Raw genomic sequence first — 18,291 nt, forward strand, 5'->3', positions numbered from 1 at the left:
ATTGCGCAACTAGCTGCACGACAAAAAGGAGAGATTTCAAAGGAAAATTACATAGAGCTCATCCCTCATTGAAAGAAAAGAAAGACTTAGATAACCTCTACACCAGGTTAAGTTCTCCACTTGTACTGGAGCTAGTTTTCTTAAACTCATTAATAATTCATAAAGTCAATGACCAATGGCGGCTTTGCATTGTAGTCGCATGTACGCACCTTGATGCTTGATCGAAAAACGGATCAAGACACTGGTCAAAACACTGTTCACTTTTTTAGTCTCAGGAGATTCAAGAACAAATGAATTATGATGAGACTGGGAAGTAAGTTCAAAAACTCGTGCTTCGTGTTTGATCAGGCCATCCAAACACCTCATAACAAAAAAAGCATCTTTCATCTGTTTCTCGAAGTTTGGATGCTCTGATCAAACACTCGCTCTCGTTTTAATTTGATCTGTTACGTCACTATTGCAGACAAATACTATTTCATAATAAGTGCTTAGTTCCAATTTCGGGTATTTACAAGAAGCTTTCTTAAAGCTAACGAACAATTTTACAGACGTTTTTAGGAGGAAAAAACAAAACAAAAACAAACGTCGTGGACGTCACTTGAATGAATCCAGTAATATTTTTCCATTTCAGACCATGTGTCAATCCCTAATGTATGATTTCTTTGTCTAATGGTGCCTTATGAATACCACTCACACAAAGCATAGTTAATAGAGGGGAACATGCACAAAGTCTTAAAAAATCTTATTTTCAAGATCATGACACGAAGTCTAAAACTCGGATGGGAATACAATACACCCAATACAGAGGGGAAAGTGCAGGCCCTAATCTTGAGCTAGAAGCATGTGCTACCTGTAATCAAGTAGCCAATAGGCCAAGTTGAAACGTCAGTTAAAGGTTTGATAAATTTACAGTTTTTGCGCTGAATAATTAATGATAATAGCATAATTAGCGAGATTTTACGGACCTGCTCTTAAACCCGCTATCACAGTTTTTCTCCTTTGGCAAATATATCTAGAACTTTGAAATGTTCCTTGACTGTCCCTTTACTGATTTGGTCAAAAAAAAAAAATAAATAAATCCTACTTGCGGTAATTCCCTTACTATAAACATTCTTTTATCTTATAGTAGCGTATATAAATTCCAATTTGAAATCCTATATTTCCCATTTCGAGGTTGATTGAATTGGACTGGGTCTAGTTGGCATCGCAGTGCATTGTGGGACTGTTTTAGTGGACATATTTCCAAGATGGCGTCTATTTGGTCCCCTAAAGGAGACTACAATGCAAAATCCAACCAGGCTATCACTCAACCTCGGAATGACTAATAACACACTCTTTACGCAATTGCAAATTGTTATCGTTGAAGGGTATTATTTGATAATGGTCGAGTTTCAGCGATAACCCAAAAGAGAAGTTTAACTTGGCCCGTGAAACAAAATTGTCTAATTAGTGACTAACAGTCGAAGTAAAGAAGAAACAAAAACAAAACAAAACAAAACAAAAATGGACTTCGTGTCTACTACTATGTATAGACCAAATTCAAAACTCGCACCGATGTGAGGCTTCAGTTGCAAACAAAGGGATCTGGCGTGACTCAAAGTAATCTGGCGTATTCAAAAGTCACGAATCACGCCATATTCCTTTGTTCACAACTTAAGCCTCACATCGGTGCGAGTTTTGAATTTGGTCTATAACGTTGACTATTCTTTCACAGGCGAAGAAAAATCACTCTCACTACATGCAAGAGCATTGACTGATAAATATTGAATGTTTCAGTTGGCTAATAATGTATAATTAAGGTCAATAGTCCACAGCGCTAAGCACATGCCATCGTCTGACTGGTTTTCCTTTACCTCCCGTCATTTCCTTCCAGTGAGACTCTTCGTCCTCTCCTGTGTTGTCCTTGCCCATGGAAAACCATCCAATGATTTCTTTTCGTCGCATTTTCTTAATATTAACAACGGAGAACATTAAACTGACGCTTGGTAATTCAAACTCAATGATTTGGAAGACGAATGTTTCGTTGAATTCTGGGTCGTACATGCTACGGCGAATGGATGTCTTGCTCTTGGATAACTGCTGGCCAATTGAGTTGAACATGGCCACTTTGACGTAGGTATCTGAATTAAAAAAACAACACTGTCATACGAGCCAGTCGCATATATAGGGAGGGAATAGCTGCTCCAAACTAAAAACCAAAAACACTCTGAGTAACTGAATTATTTCCCATGCCGTAAAACAATTGTATTGTCCCTGCCATACAACATGGCTGCCATCATGTCATCGCGCAAAACCTCTATCACAATAAGCTTTTACGAATATAGGTCGTTTAGATTAGTTTATTCATTACCACTACCAGAGTCCTTTGCACACTTTTTTTTTTTTTGTTCTGTTCAGTCTGGCTATACTCACTGAGGGAATATAAATGAATCAGTAGGGAAGAAAATGAGCGGGAAAGTATTTTGGGAGCGGGTATCAAATGAAGCATTAAAAGGTGTAATCAGTCGAATCTATCACCACTAAACAGTGGTTTCAAGTGAAGGTTGATATTTCCATATATTTACGATATTTTATCAAGCCCAACATGGAATTGGAACAGCATTTCGTGGCCATTTAAGTGACTTTATGAATTCGATCAAGACCTAAAAACGAAATGTCCTCGTGTATGCTGCGCGCGCATGTACCACGCGCGCGGCGTCCTTCAACTGGGATTTCCTCAGAACGATTGATTAAGTAAAATTCATTGCAAATTGGTTGAGATAAGCTAATGCAACTCTGTAAAACCAATAAGTCAAAAGGAAATTTGCCGCGCAAGTGCTTGTAAAGGGATCGTTCTAGCCAATCCAACCCAGCTATTAGCAGTTCTATCGATAGCGCTCAAGACATTTCCCCCCGTCCATTAGAAGCGCCTAGCGCAAATGAAGCCTCGAAATAAGTTCGTTGAAATATTTTTAGCACATTGTACATATATATAATGAGATTGGTTTGCGATTAGTAAAAAAGGTCCGGAAATAGAGTTAGAATAGCTGGGTGATTATCGCGATTATAAAGAATATTTACGATAGGCTTCGTTATTTTTAATTATTCTGAAGTAAAATTAGAATGTTGGAGTATAAAAACGAACTGAATGCTGCGGTATGACGTCCTTAAGAGACACAATAGGATATTTTCATGCTTGGAATGTTCTAATTAAAATCTAAATAATCTGTTTTGTAGGGGAAAAAATGATAACGAAACAATTGGGAGTCAAAATAAAAAATAGACAGATCGAACCCTGAAACAACTTCTAGGCTGATTTGAGTCAGGGCACGGCTAACTCACAGATCAAACCCTGAAACAACCTCTGGGCTGATCTAAGTCAGGGCACGGCTAACTCACAGATCAAACCCTGAAAATGAACCTCTGGGCTGATCTAAGTCAGGGCACGGCTAACTCACAGATCAAACCCTGAAACAACCTCTGGGCTGATCTGAGTCAGGGTACGGCTAGCTCGAACATCCAACCTTGAAAGGGTTCGCATTCAGGGTCGGGGAGCGAATAATACATTAGCAAAATTCTTCGGCTTAATTATTTAGTAGCTTAGTAACGTGTAAAATGTTCCCCCTGTCCCCAGGATTCTCCAGCAATTCATGATCTTCTCCTACACTATTTCAAACCTGAATGAAAACCCTGCTAATAGTAGATTTTGCAATTATTACACCCGAAGTGTACACGGCATAACATTCTGTAAAAATTTTGAAATCAAAACACAAGAATCCAACTGTCTTGTCGGGGGCTGAACAAAACCTAACCTTGATCGGGAAATGTTTAACGATCGATATGTGGTCGTCATACTTCCAACATATTTAAGTTTTTTAGAGAAAAATCGCCCTCTTCTTTTTTCTTTTTCTTTATCTAGTTTTTATTGACTGAAATTATTCCCTCCTTATTCGACGCCGCATATTTTTTCCGCGTTTTATTTTTATTTTTTATTCATTTTTCATTATTTCATTACGTTTTGTATTCAGCTATTTTATTTTCCTTCTACACATTTGTTAGTTATAACCACTCAAGCTGGCGTTTATAATGATTGAATTCCCATCGACTCCTCTCAAATTTACTTTTCCATTCATATTGTTATCTTTCTTTTATTTATTGATGAAAAAAGCTGTAACTTCTCACAAAAGGTGCTATAATCTGTAATTCTCACATGATCAAGTTCTAAGTCTTTTCAAATTTTATCGATGTCTACTGTTTTCTGTTTAGAGTGTTAGGTTTTGCGGATTGAGGAAAATCGGAGAACCAGGAGAAAAACCCTCGAATCAAAGTAGCGAGTGGTAAACCTAGTACTTGAGCCCTAGAGGCTGAGTTAGAGTCTACTACTTAGAGGTAGAAGGAGAATGGGCGCTGTTATGCCAGCTATCATAACTAGCGAACCAATATTATTGAATGCAAATATAACCTTATCCTTCGGCAACTTCTCTTGTGTAAATATATCTTGGGAAATTTAATATCTAGATGTAATGCAAGTTGGAGCCGGACAGGCAGGCAGGCTAGAAGAGCTAAATGACGTCGAGGAGGGAAATCACTGCGGGTTTCGACCCATGATAACAGGCCACAGGGGGTTTTGTTATGTAGAAGTGAATAAAAAATATTGAAAATACACTTGTGTAGGATTAATTATTATGTAAAATGGAGTGAACAAAACATAGCTATTTCCTTTGACCTAAAAGGAAATAATTTTTATGGATAATGTGCAACGTTATGTAGTCGTATCCTGTCAGATCGCTAAAAGATGTTGATGCATGCGATCTTGAGACTGAGTGGAATATAATAACGATGACGACTTAGAATGATAATCCTGGTTACCTAGCAACCAATGAAAATGACTGATCAAAAATAAACTCGAGTAAGACAAGAAGCTTACTTTAACCATTTCATTAATCTGACCGCTTTGCTTGTGATTGGTCGGTTTTTAATCGTACTTCATAGCCTCGTCCTGGTGCCCATTACCATCGCAACGGCCACCACGTGACCTGATTTATACAATTTTTTTCTGAGGATTGACGTCATGTCTTTTCATTATGTTATAGTTGAAGACCCTTGATTTATACTTCGTTTATCTTACGTACCTATTTAAACAAATTTCCCTTGGATTGAACATGGTTTATTTGGGAATAGTCAAAGCTTTTAAACTGCTTTGATCCTGGTTTGACAAATACACCTTTTTTAAGGGTTATTTTACGGTTTGCAGGGTAAATCACCTCTTTAGGAAAAAGTCCCAAGCTATTAATGAAAATGCTTACGGTAAGCTGACAGAATATAAAGAGAAAAAGAGGAAATCACCAGGATCCACTAGGTGTTCTTATTGAGAATCCCCATGATTACAACCTAAACATTAACATGACATGATTAAATCGACCACTTTTAGAATTCAGAGTTCGAAAAATGAAATGAAATGAAAAGAATGAAGGAAGGAAAAGGTAAGAAATCAATAAAAAAATTCCGTTTAGATTCATTGGAGTGTTTTAATGATTTATTCTGAATTGGTTACCTTGGTTACTACCAATCCCCGGTTAATAAAACTGTGCAGACTTTTTTTGTATTGGGTTAATGTTGGTTAATAATGTTAATTAATCATCATTATCATCACCATTAATATTATTCATTATTATTATTATTATTATTATTATTATCTGGCTTAACAAAATTTAAGCTAAAAGACAAGGCATCAATGAAGAAAACAAGTTATTGCGAAAAGAAAGAAAATAAAAATAAAACCCAACAATTATGTATTTGTTTAAAGGTCGTTTATTCCTTCCATATTTCATAACCCTTTTATACAATATATAACGTCCTTAATCGTCTTCCCACGGTTCTTTAAAGTAAAAAAGCTAGTGAGTTATATATTTTTTTACTGATGTCAAGCTAGTAAAAGGGAACATTGCTTTAATTTATTTTATCTTGAATGACATGGAATTAATCTTTTCACAAATCGTTTGAAGTAGAATTAATAAATCGATGATTTAGACATAAAATATAAGCTTGGAGTTTAAAGTGCAAAAACTGAAATAGTCCTCTAGCTTATCGATTTTGAATAGCAATAAATCCTATTATCCCAAAAAACCCTCAAAAAATGAGTTATTTATAGTAACAACACGTAAGAATAAAAGTCAGTTAAAGTCGTTTACATTATTTATGATTAGCAGACGACCACATCGCGCGATCTAATCGACTTTTTATCTTTATATTCTATCTAATGATTAAATTTTTAACTCAACATTATAGAACTAAAAATTGGCTATAAATTTTTGAATTTCACTCGGCAAATTTGATTGATCCGAATAATCTATAATAAAAGAAATTGTCTTTTTAACGTTAGCGTTATCTATTTTCTAAAAAAACCCTACATTTATTACACATATTACTTCTATTTCTGGAGCTTCATCGTTGTGTAGACCGATCATATATGCGCATGCTCATATCTTTTCCGTGGAACTAGTTAAAGCTCGTGCGCATGCTTCTATTTATCGGCGCGCTATTTTGCAAACAGACTTTTGAGCCACGCTAGCGGTTAACTCCGTTTCACTGCTCAAAGTTCGAGAGCCATCTAATACATTTTACCAAAATTGGCAACAACTTCTAAGAGATCAAGACCAAACGAAAACTTTAAACTACTAGTCTACACAAAGACGAAGCCCATAATCATTAATTTTCTTAAAAATTTAAATAAAAAACTTTTTTTTTCAAAACAAACACCTAAAAATATGTTCGTAAACGAATGATAAGAAATGTTTTAAACTGTTATTTTACGATTTACATTACCCATTTAATTTTTTTACGAAACGGCTGCTTTTTTTACTTGTTGGAGGAACGGAAACCAAATTTTCGCGCATTTTTTCTGGTTGTCTAATTTTTCGATCTGATTTTAAAACTGATTGCGTTTCTTGTTATGCTAAAAGAGACTGAGCGATTTTATTTTTTTATCTTTAAGTTGATTTGTGTTTAGTGAGTTATTTATTCAGTTTAAGAGTTGTCGTTTACGAATGAGCTTAGACTATCCTTTAAAAGGCGGTCATTGGCTGATTTACACATAACTTCTAATGGCTGTCATTGGCTAATTTAGATGGCGTCAGTTCAGGTCCACTGCAGTGATTGGCTAATTTACAAATGAGCGAAGATCTGTAATTGGTTATTAATCTATGCATCGGCAAGCGTATGCCATTGGCTAATTTTTTGTTCCTTTTGTTGTATCATGTCATTCCATTGGCGGATTTCTTCTTGGCCGCTATAGTTCTTTCCCAGAGCAAACCAGCCGAGCATTTCTTTTTTCTTTCTCGCCTTAGATATGGCGATTACAGAGAACATCAGAGTCATTTCAGGTAAATCTTTCTCTGAGATCTCATAAACAAAGCTTTCATTATACTCTGGATCTGCCATGCTTTTTCTTATCGTAGTTTTACTTTTCGCGACTTGCTTTCCCGATGGCGAAACTAGCGTCACTTTGACATATGTATCTGTTAGTGAAATGTGAGAAGAACTATTAAGATTTTGTGCTGTGCGCGGGGGGTGCTAAAGAATCAAAGAAAGAACAACAACACAGAATGGTTAGTAGAAAATATAGATAGCTTGGTTTTCTGCGAGCATGCAATTAGCGCCATTCAGTTAGAAGTCATTATCAATGTCTAGCTGAACAGAAGACCAAAGAACATTCAAGTTATCATTAGTAAATGGTAGCATTATAAAACAGATGTCGGAGTCATTTGAAGGTTGGATAGTATGTGCGTGGTATTGTGGTACAACTCATTTTAGTCATGCAGACAATTCACAAGATTAAGAACGGCAGGCAGGCAGGCAGGTGCCTTAGATAGATGAGGAAACAGCATGCAGATAAATTAGGAAATTAGGAATATCGCACGCAACTACATTACATCACGATAGACACACACACATTTATCACGCCAATGAAGCAACACAATGCACATATCTATCAAAGAATGAAACCTTTGAACATGAAATAGAATATGCTACACGCACACACTTTGCCCACGAACCATGCAATGCACCGTACATGTCAATTAGTGAAACACGATATGCGCATTTATCACATGCATATATTAACCAATCAAACACGGCATCTTTCACCAGAAACTAAGCAGCCACATGACTGTAACATGACCAGCGCATGCACCTGACACGTGACTAACCGGTCTTCACCTAAGAAACTAAGCAGCCACATGACTGTCACATGACCAGCGCATGCACCTGACACGTGACTAACCACACGTCACCTTAAAAGAAACCTTTTAAAAAAGAATGGAAAAGCAGCCACATGACTATTACATGACCAGCGCATGTACCTGACACGTGACTAACCATACATCACCTTAAAAGAAACCTTTAAAAGAAGAATGGAAATAAGATAAGGAAAAAGGAAGAGAGCAAGTATTAGCAGGTCAAGCCTATGATTTAAAACGTTTCGGCTCTTGACACAACCAGCAGATGGTCTGCCAAAGTCGTTCTTTTCCGCCATCATGAAAGCATTTACAGCGGTTATGCGTTGGTGTGTCTGGCGAGACCCGTGGTTTACCATGAACAACACTTTAGATATATAGATTGTTGTCAAAAAACAAAACTGCTTTGCGCTAAACAATATTTGTCATTGTTTTGACCGGCACAACTTTGAGGTGGAGAAGACTGATTACTGAAGATATTGCATTAAAAAAGCCTTTGGCTTCAATTTGATCAACCACATCCGCCCACGCAGCTCACTGATGTCAGACAATTAAGGAACCAAGAGGGCGCACTAATCAAAAACTCAAGAGAAGATAAAGATTGAAGGAAAAAAAAGGTTATGCTATAATATTAGAAAATAAGACAAACATTATAAACCATCACCAGTGTTTAGAGCTCACCTTAAAGAAACAGTTGAAGCAGTTGATAGCTACATTGTTCTTCACTTTGGACGCTTAAACTGACCTCTCGTATTTCATCGTTCTTTCCCTGCGATTTTTCTTTCATTCATTTCATTTACTTTTTTCATTTATTTAAAATTTAAAACTGGTTTAATCGGTGTACTGAATTCCTATAAAGACATATCCGCTTCCAAAACTTTATTATATTTTTTGAGGGATTTTTTTAGCACCTGATGCTTATTGAATTTTTTATTTTTTCCAGTTATATTCCGGTTGCCTTAATATTCCCTTTGAGTGTGTTAGTTATTGACTTGGTAGTTTTGTCATGTTTATCTTTTAGCTTTCATTGAAGTCTTTGAAGCTATTGAAGAATTTTTTTTTAAACCGTACCCAACCGAGCACTGAATCACAAGCAAAGCGTCTCAGATACCTCTGGTATTCATAAAACTTAGTTTCTTTGGATTCTAGTCCAGTTAAATCGAATTTGAGTACCATTAAAACCAAGTTTAGTTATGTAATGCACAGTTGAGCAAGCGCAAGACAAGCTTTAGCAAGTTTAGATAGACTCAGTCGGTTTATAAGGCGTTAGTTGAGTCAGGAATATAAGGAATACATTATAATGAAAAACATCATGTTATATATCATTGGGAGGGAAACCAGTGGTGACATGCTTTGGTATTCGCTAAGTTCCATCAAGGTGACCTAAGTTAGTATCATAGCAATATCTTCATAATATATTCAAGCACGGGAGTCACTTGACGCATGCGCATTAGATTACTCAGTTGACGCATGCGCGGTATAAAGCTTTCTGCGTTGATTTGAAGCAAGCGTGATGAAGGTTTCCATATGTTACCCCATGCACACTTTTAAAACAGCACAATGAATGTGCCATCGTCGGCTAGAGGCAAAATATTAATCATATGCTATTTGCCAGATCCACTGATTTCATGTCTTCCCTACCACCCTTCCCTCAAAGCATCCCAATGATCTCACCTGGTGCTCTCTGCATCGAGAGGTTGCGTAAATTACTGGCCTTCAGTACTTCTACAGTTAGCCGGCCAGTGAGGGACTGGTAACAAAGAGAAACAAGAAGTTCTGGAGCGCCACTTTGTGCCATTGCTAATGAAGATGATGACCCATATGAACCAACGCTTCGTACGCTAGCTGTGTCAGATAAATCATACATAGAATCCGAGCCCTGAAATTAAGAAAATCATTATGTACATGATTAGGTGCATCCGTAGTTTTTTATAGGTGTTTTTGATATTATCTATAGTCTCCTTTGCAGCCGTCATTACTTTCGGTCCCAGATCACGGACCCTATGCACCAACCACAATGGAGAGGACCAATAAGGATCTGGTCCCGAACCTAAGGACGGCTGCAGAGACAATATAATAATAGATGATATACAGTTTACTTCAATTGCAAATATATCAAGAAAGCTGCAAGAAAAGACCTAAATGAAACATTGGCCCGCATCTTTTAAAATTTGCAGCACGCTGCAAAAAATAAAAATAAATAGATAAATAAATCACCATTTTTCTTAACAATCTGATTAAGGACGGAATGTTACTGATCATGTTGGACGCCTGGTATCCAACATGGTGGAAATGGATCACGTGACAGACTCAGTGCCAAAGATGACTGAAAATGAATCATGCGACTCATTAACAGACCTATTTGTACAACGTTTTACATTAGTGGCAAACACAGTGTGCAATTAGCCGAACTAAAGGCAGACAGTTAGCAACAATCAATGATAAAATGAACTTAATAGATCCAGAAAAGAATATGTTACTGCACTTAGAAGAAACTAAAATCTACCTGAGAAATGATGTAAAACGACTGTAAAAATGAATGCGAAGACTGTGGATGAGAAGATCTAGAGAAAACTAGACTTTGTAGACAGATTTATCAGTTATATTATTCGGCACTCTCTATATCTCAAACGATGAAAAATCATCTCAAAGCTTAAAATGTATGCGAGACAAAGGACTGAAACTTGATGGATTTGGGAGAATAAAAAAAGTAAGACGTAAAACAGGCTTCTTTGATCGGGATAAACTAAGACAGATAGGAAGGAATGATACGATAATCTTAATAAGATCATTATGAAATAAAAACTGCTTTTAAAATATCTAGGAATTAAAATATATATATAATCAAGATTGGAATTCAGTCGAAACGAATTCATTTTTGGTAAAACGTTGAAAATGATATTCATGGAATGATTGAAATTTCTCAGTTTTTTAGGTGACAATAATGCACACACAAAAAATCAAATTGCACCATTGAAAAACCATCTACACAAGATGATATAAATAATATCTAAATAAGCTAATTAATTTAGGTTGTTGAGCAAAAGCAGGGACGTATTTTAGCTTTGATACTATACAGAACTCTAGGTAATACAAGGACAAACATTCCTTGTCTAAATAGTTAATCATTTATTCAAAAGGCGACTTGCCACATCTGAGTTTTGCTATTAGATATGTTAAATGCAGTTTATTTCGTCTAAAATCCTCTAAAGAGAATAGAATTCACAGAATGAGAAATTGATAAAGCGTGGGAAGTCTAAAGTAAGAGTAAATAATAAACGTAGTCTTTCCCCCTTAAAGATAAGGTAAGTAAGAGGTGTGTGCACTGAACTACACGGAATAGCCGGTTCGATTATTATCTATAATTTTCGTCTACGATTTCAATGAATGCATTTACAATACAGCCTTTACCTACTACACTCCAATTTCGATTTTGACAGATGTCCACGAAGTTGGTCAACACTGAGCTCGTAGAAAGAAACTATAAACTCTTCGCTTTTATGATATTTGAGTTCAGTTATGCGTTTGTGATCAGACAGCGTTAGAAAGTGAATTATTTATTTCTTAGTTTAGATTTGAATTAAGCGATAAAGAGTTCGCATCACATTGGCTTGTTTTTTATCGGAATGTTGAGTGTTTATTTTCGATTACCAAATGGTGTGCTACGTTGGGGAAACGATGTGGTGCTAGACTAGATCGTACAAAAGCAAATTGATTAATCCAATAAACACCGCTATGAAAAATATAAAAAACAAAATACCGATAGGATATGCTAATGAAAGAGAGAAATAGCTGATGAATGAAAATGAATAGTGAAAATAAGACTAAAGAAACAAAAAATATAAAAAAGAGCGATTCAATTCTATTTCTTTCGTTTCGATATTTTGTCATTTCAGTTTAAGCACTTCCAGTCAGCCTTTGCTACGAAATCATAACATTTAATAAAAATAACAATAGCCCACCCTCTTGGCAAATGGATAAACGAATAAATGAATATGAATTAAACAAACGATGAAATGATGAATGGATTTATGAATAGAAAATGAATGAATCCCCGATATTGATATATGATTGAAATTCTCGGCCAAAAGTAGGAAGTGAAACGTTGAAAAATTCTCTTAAAACTGAAGCACAAACAAGCGGTTTAAATTCCACAAAAACATTTTCGATTTTCATTCACTCGCGTTTAGTTTCAAGCGAAGAGGTATAGTTCATGAGCCGATACGGATCCATACAGTTGCATACGGGTATTATCGGGATCATCTTAAGCACAGTTTTCTCCATCGTTTAACACACATTTGTTATCGATATTGCTTGAGATTTTTCACAACAGAGATAAAAATGAGTCAGTATCAAAACGATTCATAACTTTATGCTAATGTCTTCACTTGACTGCCATCATTCATTCTTTCATCTATCTACCCCTTCTTTGTTTTCTTTTCTTTTTTTTTCTTTTTTTTTTTTTCTTTTTTTCTTTTTTTGGCTTGGTTGGGGCAAAACAACGGAAACCACGACCTTATATTTAAACATTATTTCTTTTGATAAACTTTCTTTGTCATTTTGTTTTTCCATTTTTTTATTTATTTATTTTAACTTGGTGAAGAAAACAAAATAATCTCGCACCACAAGAGATTGATAAACTTTCTGTCTTATTTTATTTATCCATTTTTTTTTTAAACTTTGTAAAGAAAACAAAATAATCTCGCACCACAAGAGATTCATAAACTTTCTGTCTTATTTTATTTATCCATTTTTTTTTTTAACTTTGTAAAGAAAACAAAATAATCTAGCACCACAAGCAAGCATCAAGATGAGTTCCTAGTCTTCTGATCTTTAAAAAAAAATTTTTTATGTATTTTCTTGGAATAGCGAATTAAATTCAGACGACTTAATGACACTGAAAAAAAACAACAAATGACCCATAATCACCGACAGAGAAAAACATTCCAAGCACTAATAACTGTAGCTTATATATGAAAATTAAAAGCTGATTCAAAAGGAACGTTTCATCGAAAAACTATGTACTTGTCTTTTGATGAGATTAATGAGTAGAGAATTTAAAAGTTTGGTTTTTGGTATAATTTGAAAGATGTTTTCCTTCGAGGAAGGAACTTAGTGATAGATCACCCACGTTTGGCATTCCTCCCACGCCTTTGTCATATTCTGTGAATCAACGGCGTTCAACGAACCACTGGAAAAGGTTTCGTCCATAGAATTAAAACAAAACAAAATGCAATTCTTCACGTCTGTGGTCAATAAATTACACTTTCAAATTTATATCTATGTAGAAACATGAAATAACTCCACGAAAAAACAAAAGATTCAAAGAAGCGGTGAAGTTATTGACCAAGTGTGACGCAGGAAGGTTTCGCGGGCAACTTATACCCCGGATGTGCAAAAATGAGCAAAATGCTTAGAAAGCTATCTTTTCTTTTTCTAAACAAAACAAGCACCTTAATGAACCACGGATCAGTGATTCTCATATGGACTTTAAGAATAATTACACAGAGGTTTAACCTCAGATCACTCAAATGCTCGAAAGACAAGATTTCAACCCGAAGCCAAAAAACCTTAATTAAATCAAAGTTTAAAATCTCGAATATAATTTTAATGGCTGGAAAAATAACCATGTCTAATGCAGATATAAAAAAAGAATGCATCTTTCTTATGGAACTCTACTGGGCGCCAAATTCAGAAGATAACTTTTGTTTTCTCTCGACTGAATATTCCAACTTTTCTCGGCTGAATGATTGAGTACTTGACAGGACTGGGAATTTGCATAACTTCTGAATTTTTTAATTATTTTTATGTGTCGCTGTTTTTTTTGTTTTTGTTTTTCCCAACTTAAAATTTTTTATTTTTTAATTACAAAAACACTTTAAAATGATATTACAGCTATCTAGTTGATTCTTTGGACTCTTAAGGCAAAGATTTGGCCGTCTTTTTATTTGAAAAACCACTGAATTGAAACGAGAAGATGAATCGATTGAACGGATCACTGCTCTCAACACTGTAGTTATAGTTGTCAGTGTTAGTCTCCAAGGGAATTACTATGGAATTGCTGCCAATTTCTCTGTCGTTATTTCCTCAATTTTTCAAACAATAAAAAAGCCAATTTGTTAATTTTTGTAAGTAAAGTAAGAAGTAAACTGCAAGCCAAAGAAAGCGTTGGTACTTAGAGTGTAATTTGGTTAACACTCTAGGAGTGTTGTTAACTAACATCGAACAGTTAGTTTGTACTTACCCCGATCGCATTTCCCGGGGTAAGAGTTCTCCAGAGGCCAGCTCCGTCCCCATCCAACTCGAACTCAGGAAGAACAATATTAGTTTCTCCTAACAGCTTATCTCTTCCTATTCGTTCATGGCCGTACAGTCGTATTCTTAGAGTATATTCGTGCATCTCACTCTGTGGTACACGACTGAACACGAAAGTCTCCTGAAAGTTAGGATTAGTTGCGGGTTTTGTCTTGGTTTTGAATCTTTGCTTTTTTGTAGGCAATAAAACAATACGAACTTGAACAGTCGAAGCCCCACCACGTTGCTTGGTAGGGACGTCTTCGGCGCGAATAATATTGACCGTCAGTTTTTCAGATGTTGGAGCATAGCTAGCGGATACTTGTATCCTACCAGCATTAGAGAGAAGATCATCTCGCCCATCAATGGCTTCCCCATATGCTGAAATAGCTCTCTGAGCACCTGGGCTATAGTCGGAGTCGGAGTATCTTCCATAACCACAAACCGAAGCGCTTTCTCCCAAAGCCAATTCGCCGTCAGACTTACTCCCGCTAGTGTTAAAGCTACTTCGGCGACTCGTTCCTTTTGACGAAGGGCCTAAGTAATCATCGTCGGTCTCGGTACCGTATGCTTCGCCGAGTTCGGCGTAGTCTTTCTCGTTGGGTCTTTCGGGAGGCTCAGTCTTGAAGAAGAATCCTGCCTTTAAGCATTGATAAAGAATCAATAGCAACAGACAGCATCCACCGATGACTGCCATAAAAACTATGGCAGGTATAGGAACTAGAAATCAAACAAAACATCATTAGAAACAAAGCTTACAGATCTTAAATTCGCAAGTTATTGAGATGGGAGAATACGTACGGCCCATCTTGGTCGATGTGGACACTTTCCCTCACGATTCTGTTCACTGTGTTCACATTGTAAGCAAGCTATCTACGCCCGTGTAGAGCAGTGTTTGCTACGAGACTTTCTCATTAGTCCTTTGATCGCCAATCTATGAATTATTTATTCTCGACTTCGCGAGCACTCGATCAAAACACGACCAGGTGGCAGAGACAAAGACCGCGCGAATTACAAATGCATTATACAGCTCGTGTAGTAATGACGGCGAAGACGGACGAAATCCGCGCGAGAATCGACTTGATTTTGTCAACCCTACATAAAAGACACTAAAAGAAAACTCTTAGACGATGTGTTTCGTTAAAAGCAAAATATGAATATAATAAAAATAGCCCCCAAGAAGTTTTCTTTGTGATTTTTATTTAAATGAAGCGCTTGGTTGAGCGTGACAGTTGTTTTGTTATCAATGAAAAACACGGCATGTGATTGGTCAACATCGAGAGGAAGCTCGCAATAATCAATGAACAGTGTGACAACACAAAACAAGTGTATTCCGGAATGAATCTCATCAGAGAAAGAATGAATTTTCTGGCCCCATACATACATCAAAGTTATATATATAAACGACCTGGGGTAGTGATAATCACGAAACAAAAGCTATATTGCCGCACGTCTATAATGGAGTTTTTCTTTTGCTATTTTTAGTTTCTGTGAGCTATTTTTTGCCAATCCATCAATGTTCTAGGAAGAAAAACCGGATATGCCAGAACAATAAAACACTTTTAGCGCACACTTTTTCTCTCAAGGTGGCAAATGTATACAAATCAGTAATTTTTTTCTCTAAAATCGCAATTACCTGAACACCCAAGAGATTTTTTTAGTATGCAAATCAAGTCCACTTAGGTAGAGTGCTGGAGATTTTCACCAATGATTTACACGCTAATCGTACGCGCGTATAATATCTAGGTACAAATAACATCCGTGTTTTTTTTTTCATAATATAAAATATTTTTTTCTTTTTGCCAGTCTGCCGATTCGAACGAAATCAAATCGAGAACCACTCAACTGTTTTGTAAATTTAATATCATTGAATCGGATATTTGAATTCAGCATCGCGTATGATAATGAGTTTCTCATTTTAGGGCCTTGTGGCTTTCAAAAGTTAACCGCATCTCTTTTATCTCCAGTCATAGGGAATTTTTTTTTAAATTAAAGCTTAAATCCTTGAATAGATGTCATTGTTCCTTATTTAACGTAAGTCTAACAGGTAAGAAATTTACATTGAAGATAAAATAGTACGTAAAACAAGAGCTGATTAAAAACGAAATATTTAGAAATTGAGAAACACCTTTTTTTTGTAATACAATAGGACTTCGTGGGGTACTGCATTAGTTAGTTTGTGTGTGTGTGTGTGTTTAAAATTTTAAAAAAAAAACGTTAACAAAACAAGAAGAAAAAACATTGACAAAGAAAAATCAAAAAAACTCCAGCAATCCTTTTGATGTACTGTGGAAAACTAACTAGTCATCTATCAACCTGAATAGGATATTTGATCGTAATTACCAAAGTGCAGCTGATTTGACTAGGTTTTCTGTTTAATGGCGTATAATTTGAATGCTTTTAATTCTATCTGTGGAGGTTTGTTAGTTGGATTTTCAAATTATACACACAGAGCGGTTTTGTGTAAGCTTGTACTGTCTGTTTCACAAGATCGGATTGGTTCCGCATTAACTCATTTTAATCTTTCTTACTATTGTCCTCTCTTCATTATTTTTCTTTCTTTTTCTTTCTTTCTTTCTTTTTCTTTCCTTTTCTCTGTTTCTTTGTTACTTCTTCATTTCCTCTTTGTCTTCGATCAATTAACTCTTTTTTTCTTTCCCTTTTAATTCATTTCCTTCACCTTCATTTCTTTCTTTCCATTTCTTGTCCTATCGTTTCATAAGCATTTCACACGCATTTCATTTCCTCTCTTTTCCTTTCTTTTCCTTTACTTTTATATCCAGTTCTCTGTTCCTTTCGAGCCATTTCAATTATTTTTCTTTCGTTTCCTTGATTTTCTTATATTTTATTTATTTAACTTAATTTAATTTAATTCAATTTCATTTCATTTAACTTAAATTTATTCTATTTATTCTATTCTATTCTATTTATTCTATTATTCTATTCTATTTTCTCTCTCACTTTTTTTGATTTCGAATCTCAGTTTTCTATTCCTTTTTTACCATAGTTCATTAGGGATAATTCAACTGCCCAAAGCATACTCATTTTAAATGAAAAAGAACAAAATCCCCGATATTTAATTTATTGATTTATTTCTATTGCTGAAAATACCTAATAAATCTGAACCAATTCAATTCATTTACGCGATCATTTCCTCAGTTTCCGTCAGCTTGGTTTTTATTGCTTGTCATTGGCTATAATGCCTGATATTATTCTTCCATGGAATAACCTTTCCAATACTAGCTTGTCTCATCACCTCCTTAAATCTTAGTGAATCTTTATCTTCATTCATAGCTACGTCATAGCTTGAATTACTTTTCTATAACCGGTTGCTTGTGGTTTGTCACGTCCAAAGCGTATTAGTTTGCTGTTTGCTCATGTCCTGAGTCTAGCTAATGCGACCGATAATGTAAACGCAAATCGAAATCATCCTCAATACAATTTTTCTAAAAGCAGTTAGTCGACTTCTAAGTTTTTTAAAATCCGGTTTTATATAATGGTGGACATGACTTTCTTTAATAGAATAACAGAAAACCCTTTTTCAAACATGCTAAGCCTTTTACACCACAAAAATGCTACTAGAATTTCAAGCGACTCCTCTTGAGCAGGATAGAGAAGGATCACTCGGAAATGCTAGACAATATTGAATGAAGTGGTTGGAAATCCAAGGGAAGAGTCTGTATAAGAGAAAGCAGGGGAATATCGAGCGTGCAGCAACATAATTGGTTAGAATTTTCTCCATTCTTCCGTCATAAAACAACAGGAACGGAAATTAGTGATAGGC

At 35.6% G+C, this 18,291-nt stretch overlaps 1 protein-coding gene across 2 annotated transcripts; it reads right to left on the minus strand.

Moving 5' to 3' along the window:
• Positions 1 to 314: 314 nt before the first annotated feature.
• LOC116305838 (synaptotagmin-16) lies at positions 315 to 15,608 on the minus strand. Of its 2 annotated transcripts, none has more exons than XM_031715810.2 (4): positions 15,309 to 15,608; positions 14,458 to 15,227; positions 9,888 to 10,092; positions 315 to 2,120 (listed from the first exon to the last, which is right to left on the minus strand). In XM_031715810.2, the coding sequence occupies exons 1-4, from the start codon at positions 15,313 to 15,315 to the stop codon at positions 1,801 to 1,803; spliced, it is 1,302 nt and encodes a 433-aa protein (XP_031571670.2). In that variant the 5' UTR covers positions 15,316 to 15,608; the 3' UTR covers positions 315 to 1,800. The 2 variants fall into 2 exon arrangements, with proteins under 2 accessions (XP_031571670.2, XP_031571671.2); XM_031715811.2 differs by lacking the exon at positions 315 to 2,120 and adding an exon at positions 5,775 to 7,496 and having other exon boundaries at positions 15,309 to 15,603.
• Between the last annotated feature and the right edge of the window lie 2,683 nt (positions 15,609 to 18,291).

This window comes from Actinia tenebrosa, unplaced genomic scaffold (assembly GCF_029948245.1).
Source record: "Actinia tenebrosa isolate PJP-AT-01 unplaced genomic scaffold, QUT_ActTen_1.0 PGA_scaffold8__29_contigs__length_14323225, whole genome shotgun sequence".
Classification (NCBI taxonomy): domain Eukaryota; kingdom Metazoa; phylum Cnidaria; class Anthozoa; order Actiniaria; family Actiniidae; genus Actinia; species Actinia tenebrosa.

What these genes read in the sequence shown, in the direction of transcription:
- LOC116305838 (XM_031715810.2), bottom strand. An exon ending in CCCCGGGAAATGCGATCGGG is followed by an intron (nt 10,093 to 14,457) that starts GTAAGTACAAAC and finishes TCTTAATTTCAG; the next exon opens with GGCTCGGATTCTATGTATGA. An exon ending in CTCGATGCAGAGAGCACCAG is followed by an intron (nt 2,121 to 9,887) that starts GTGAGATCATTG and finishes TTTTTAATTCAG; the next exon opens with ATACCTACGTCAAAGTGGCC.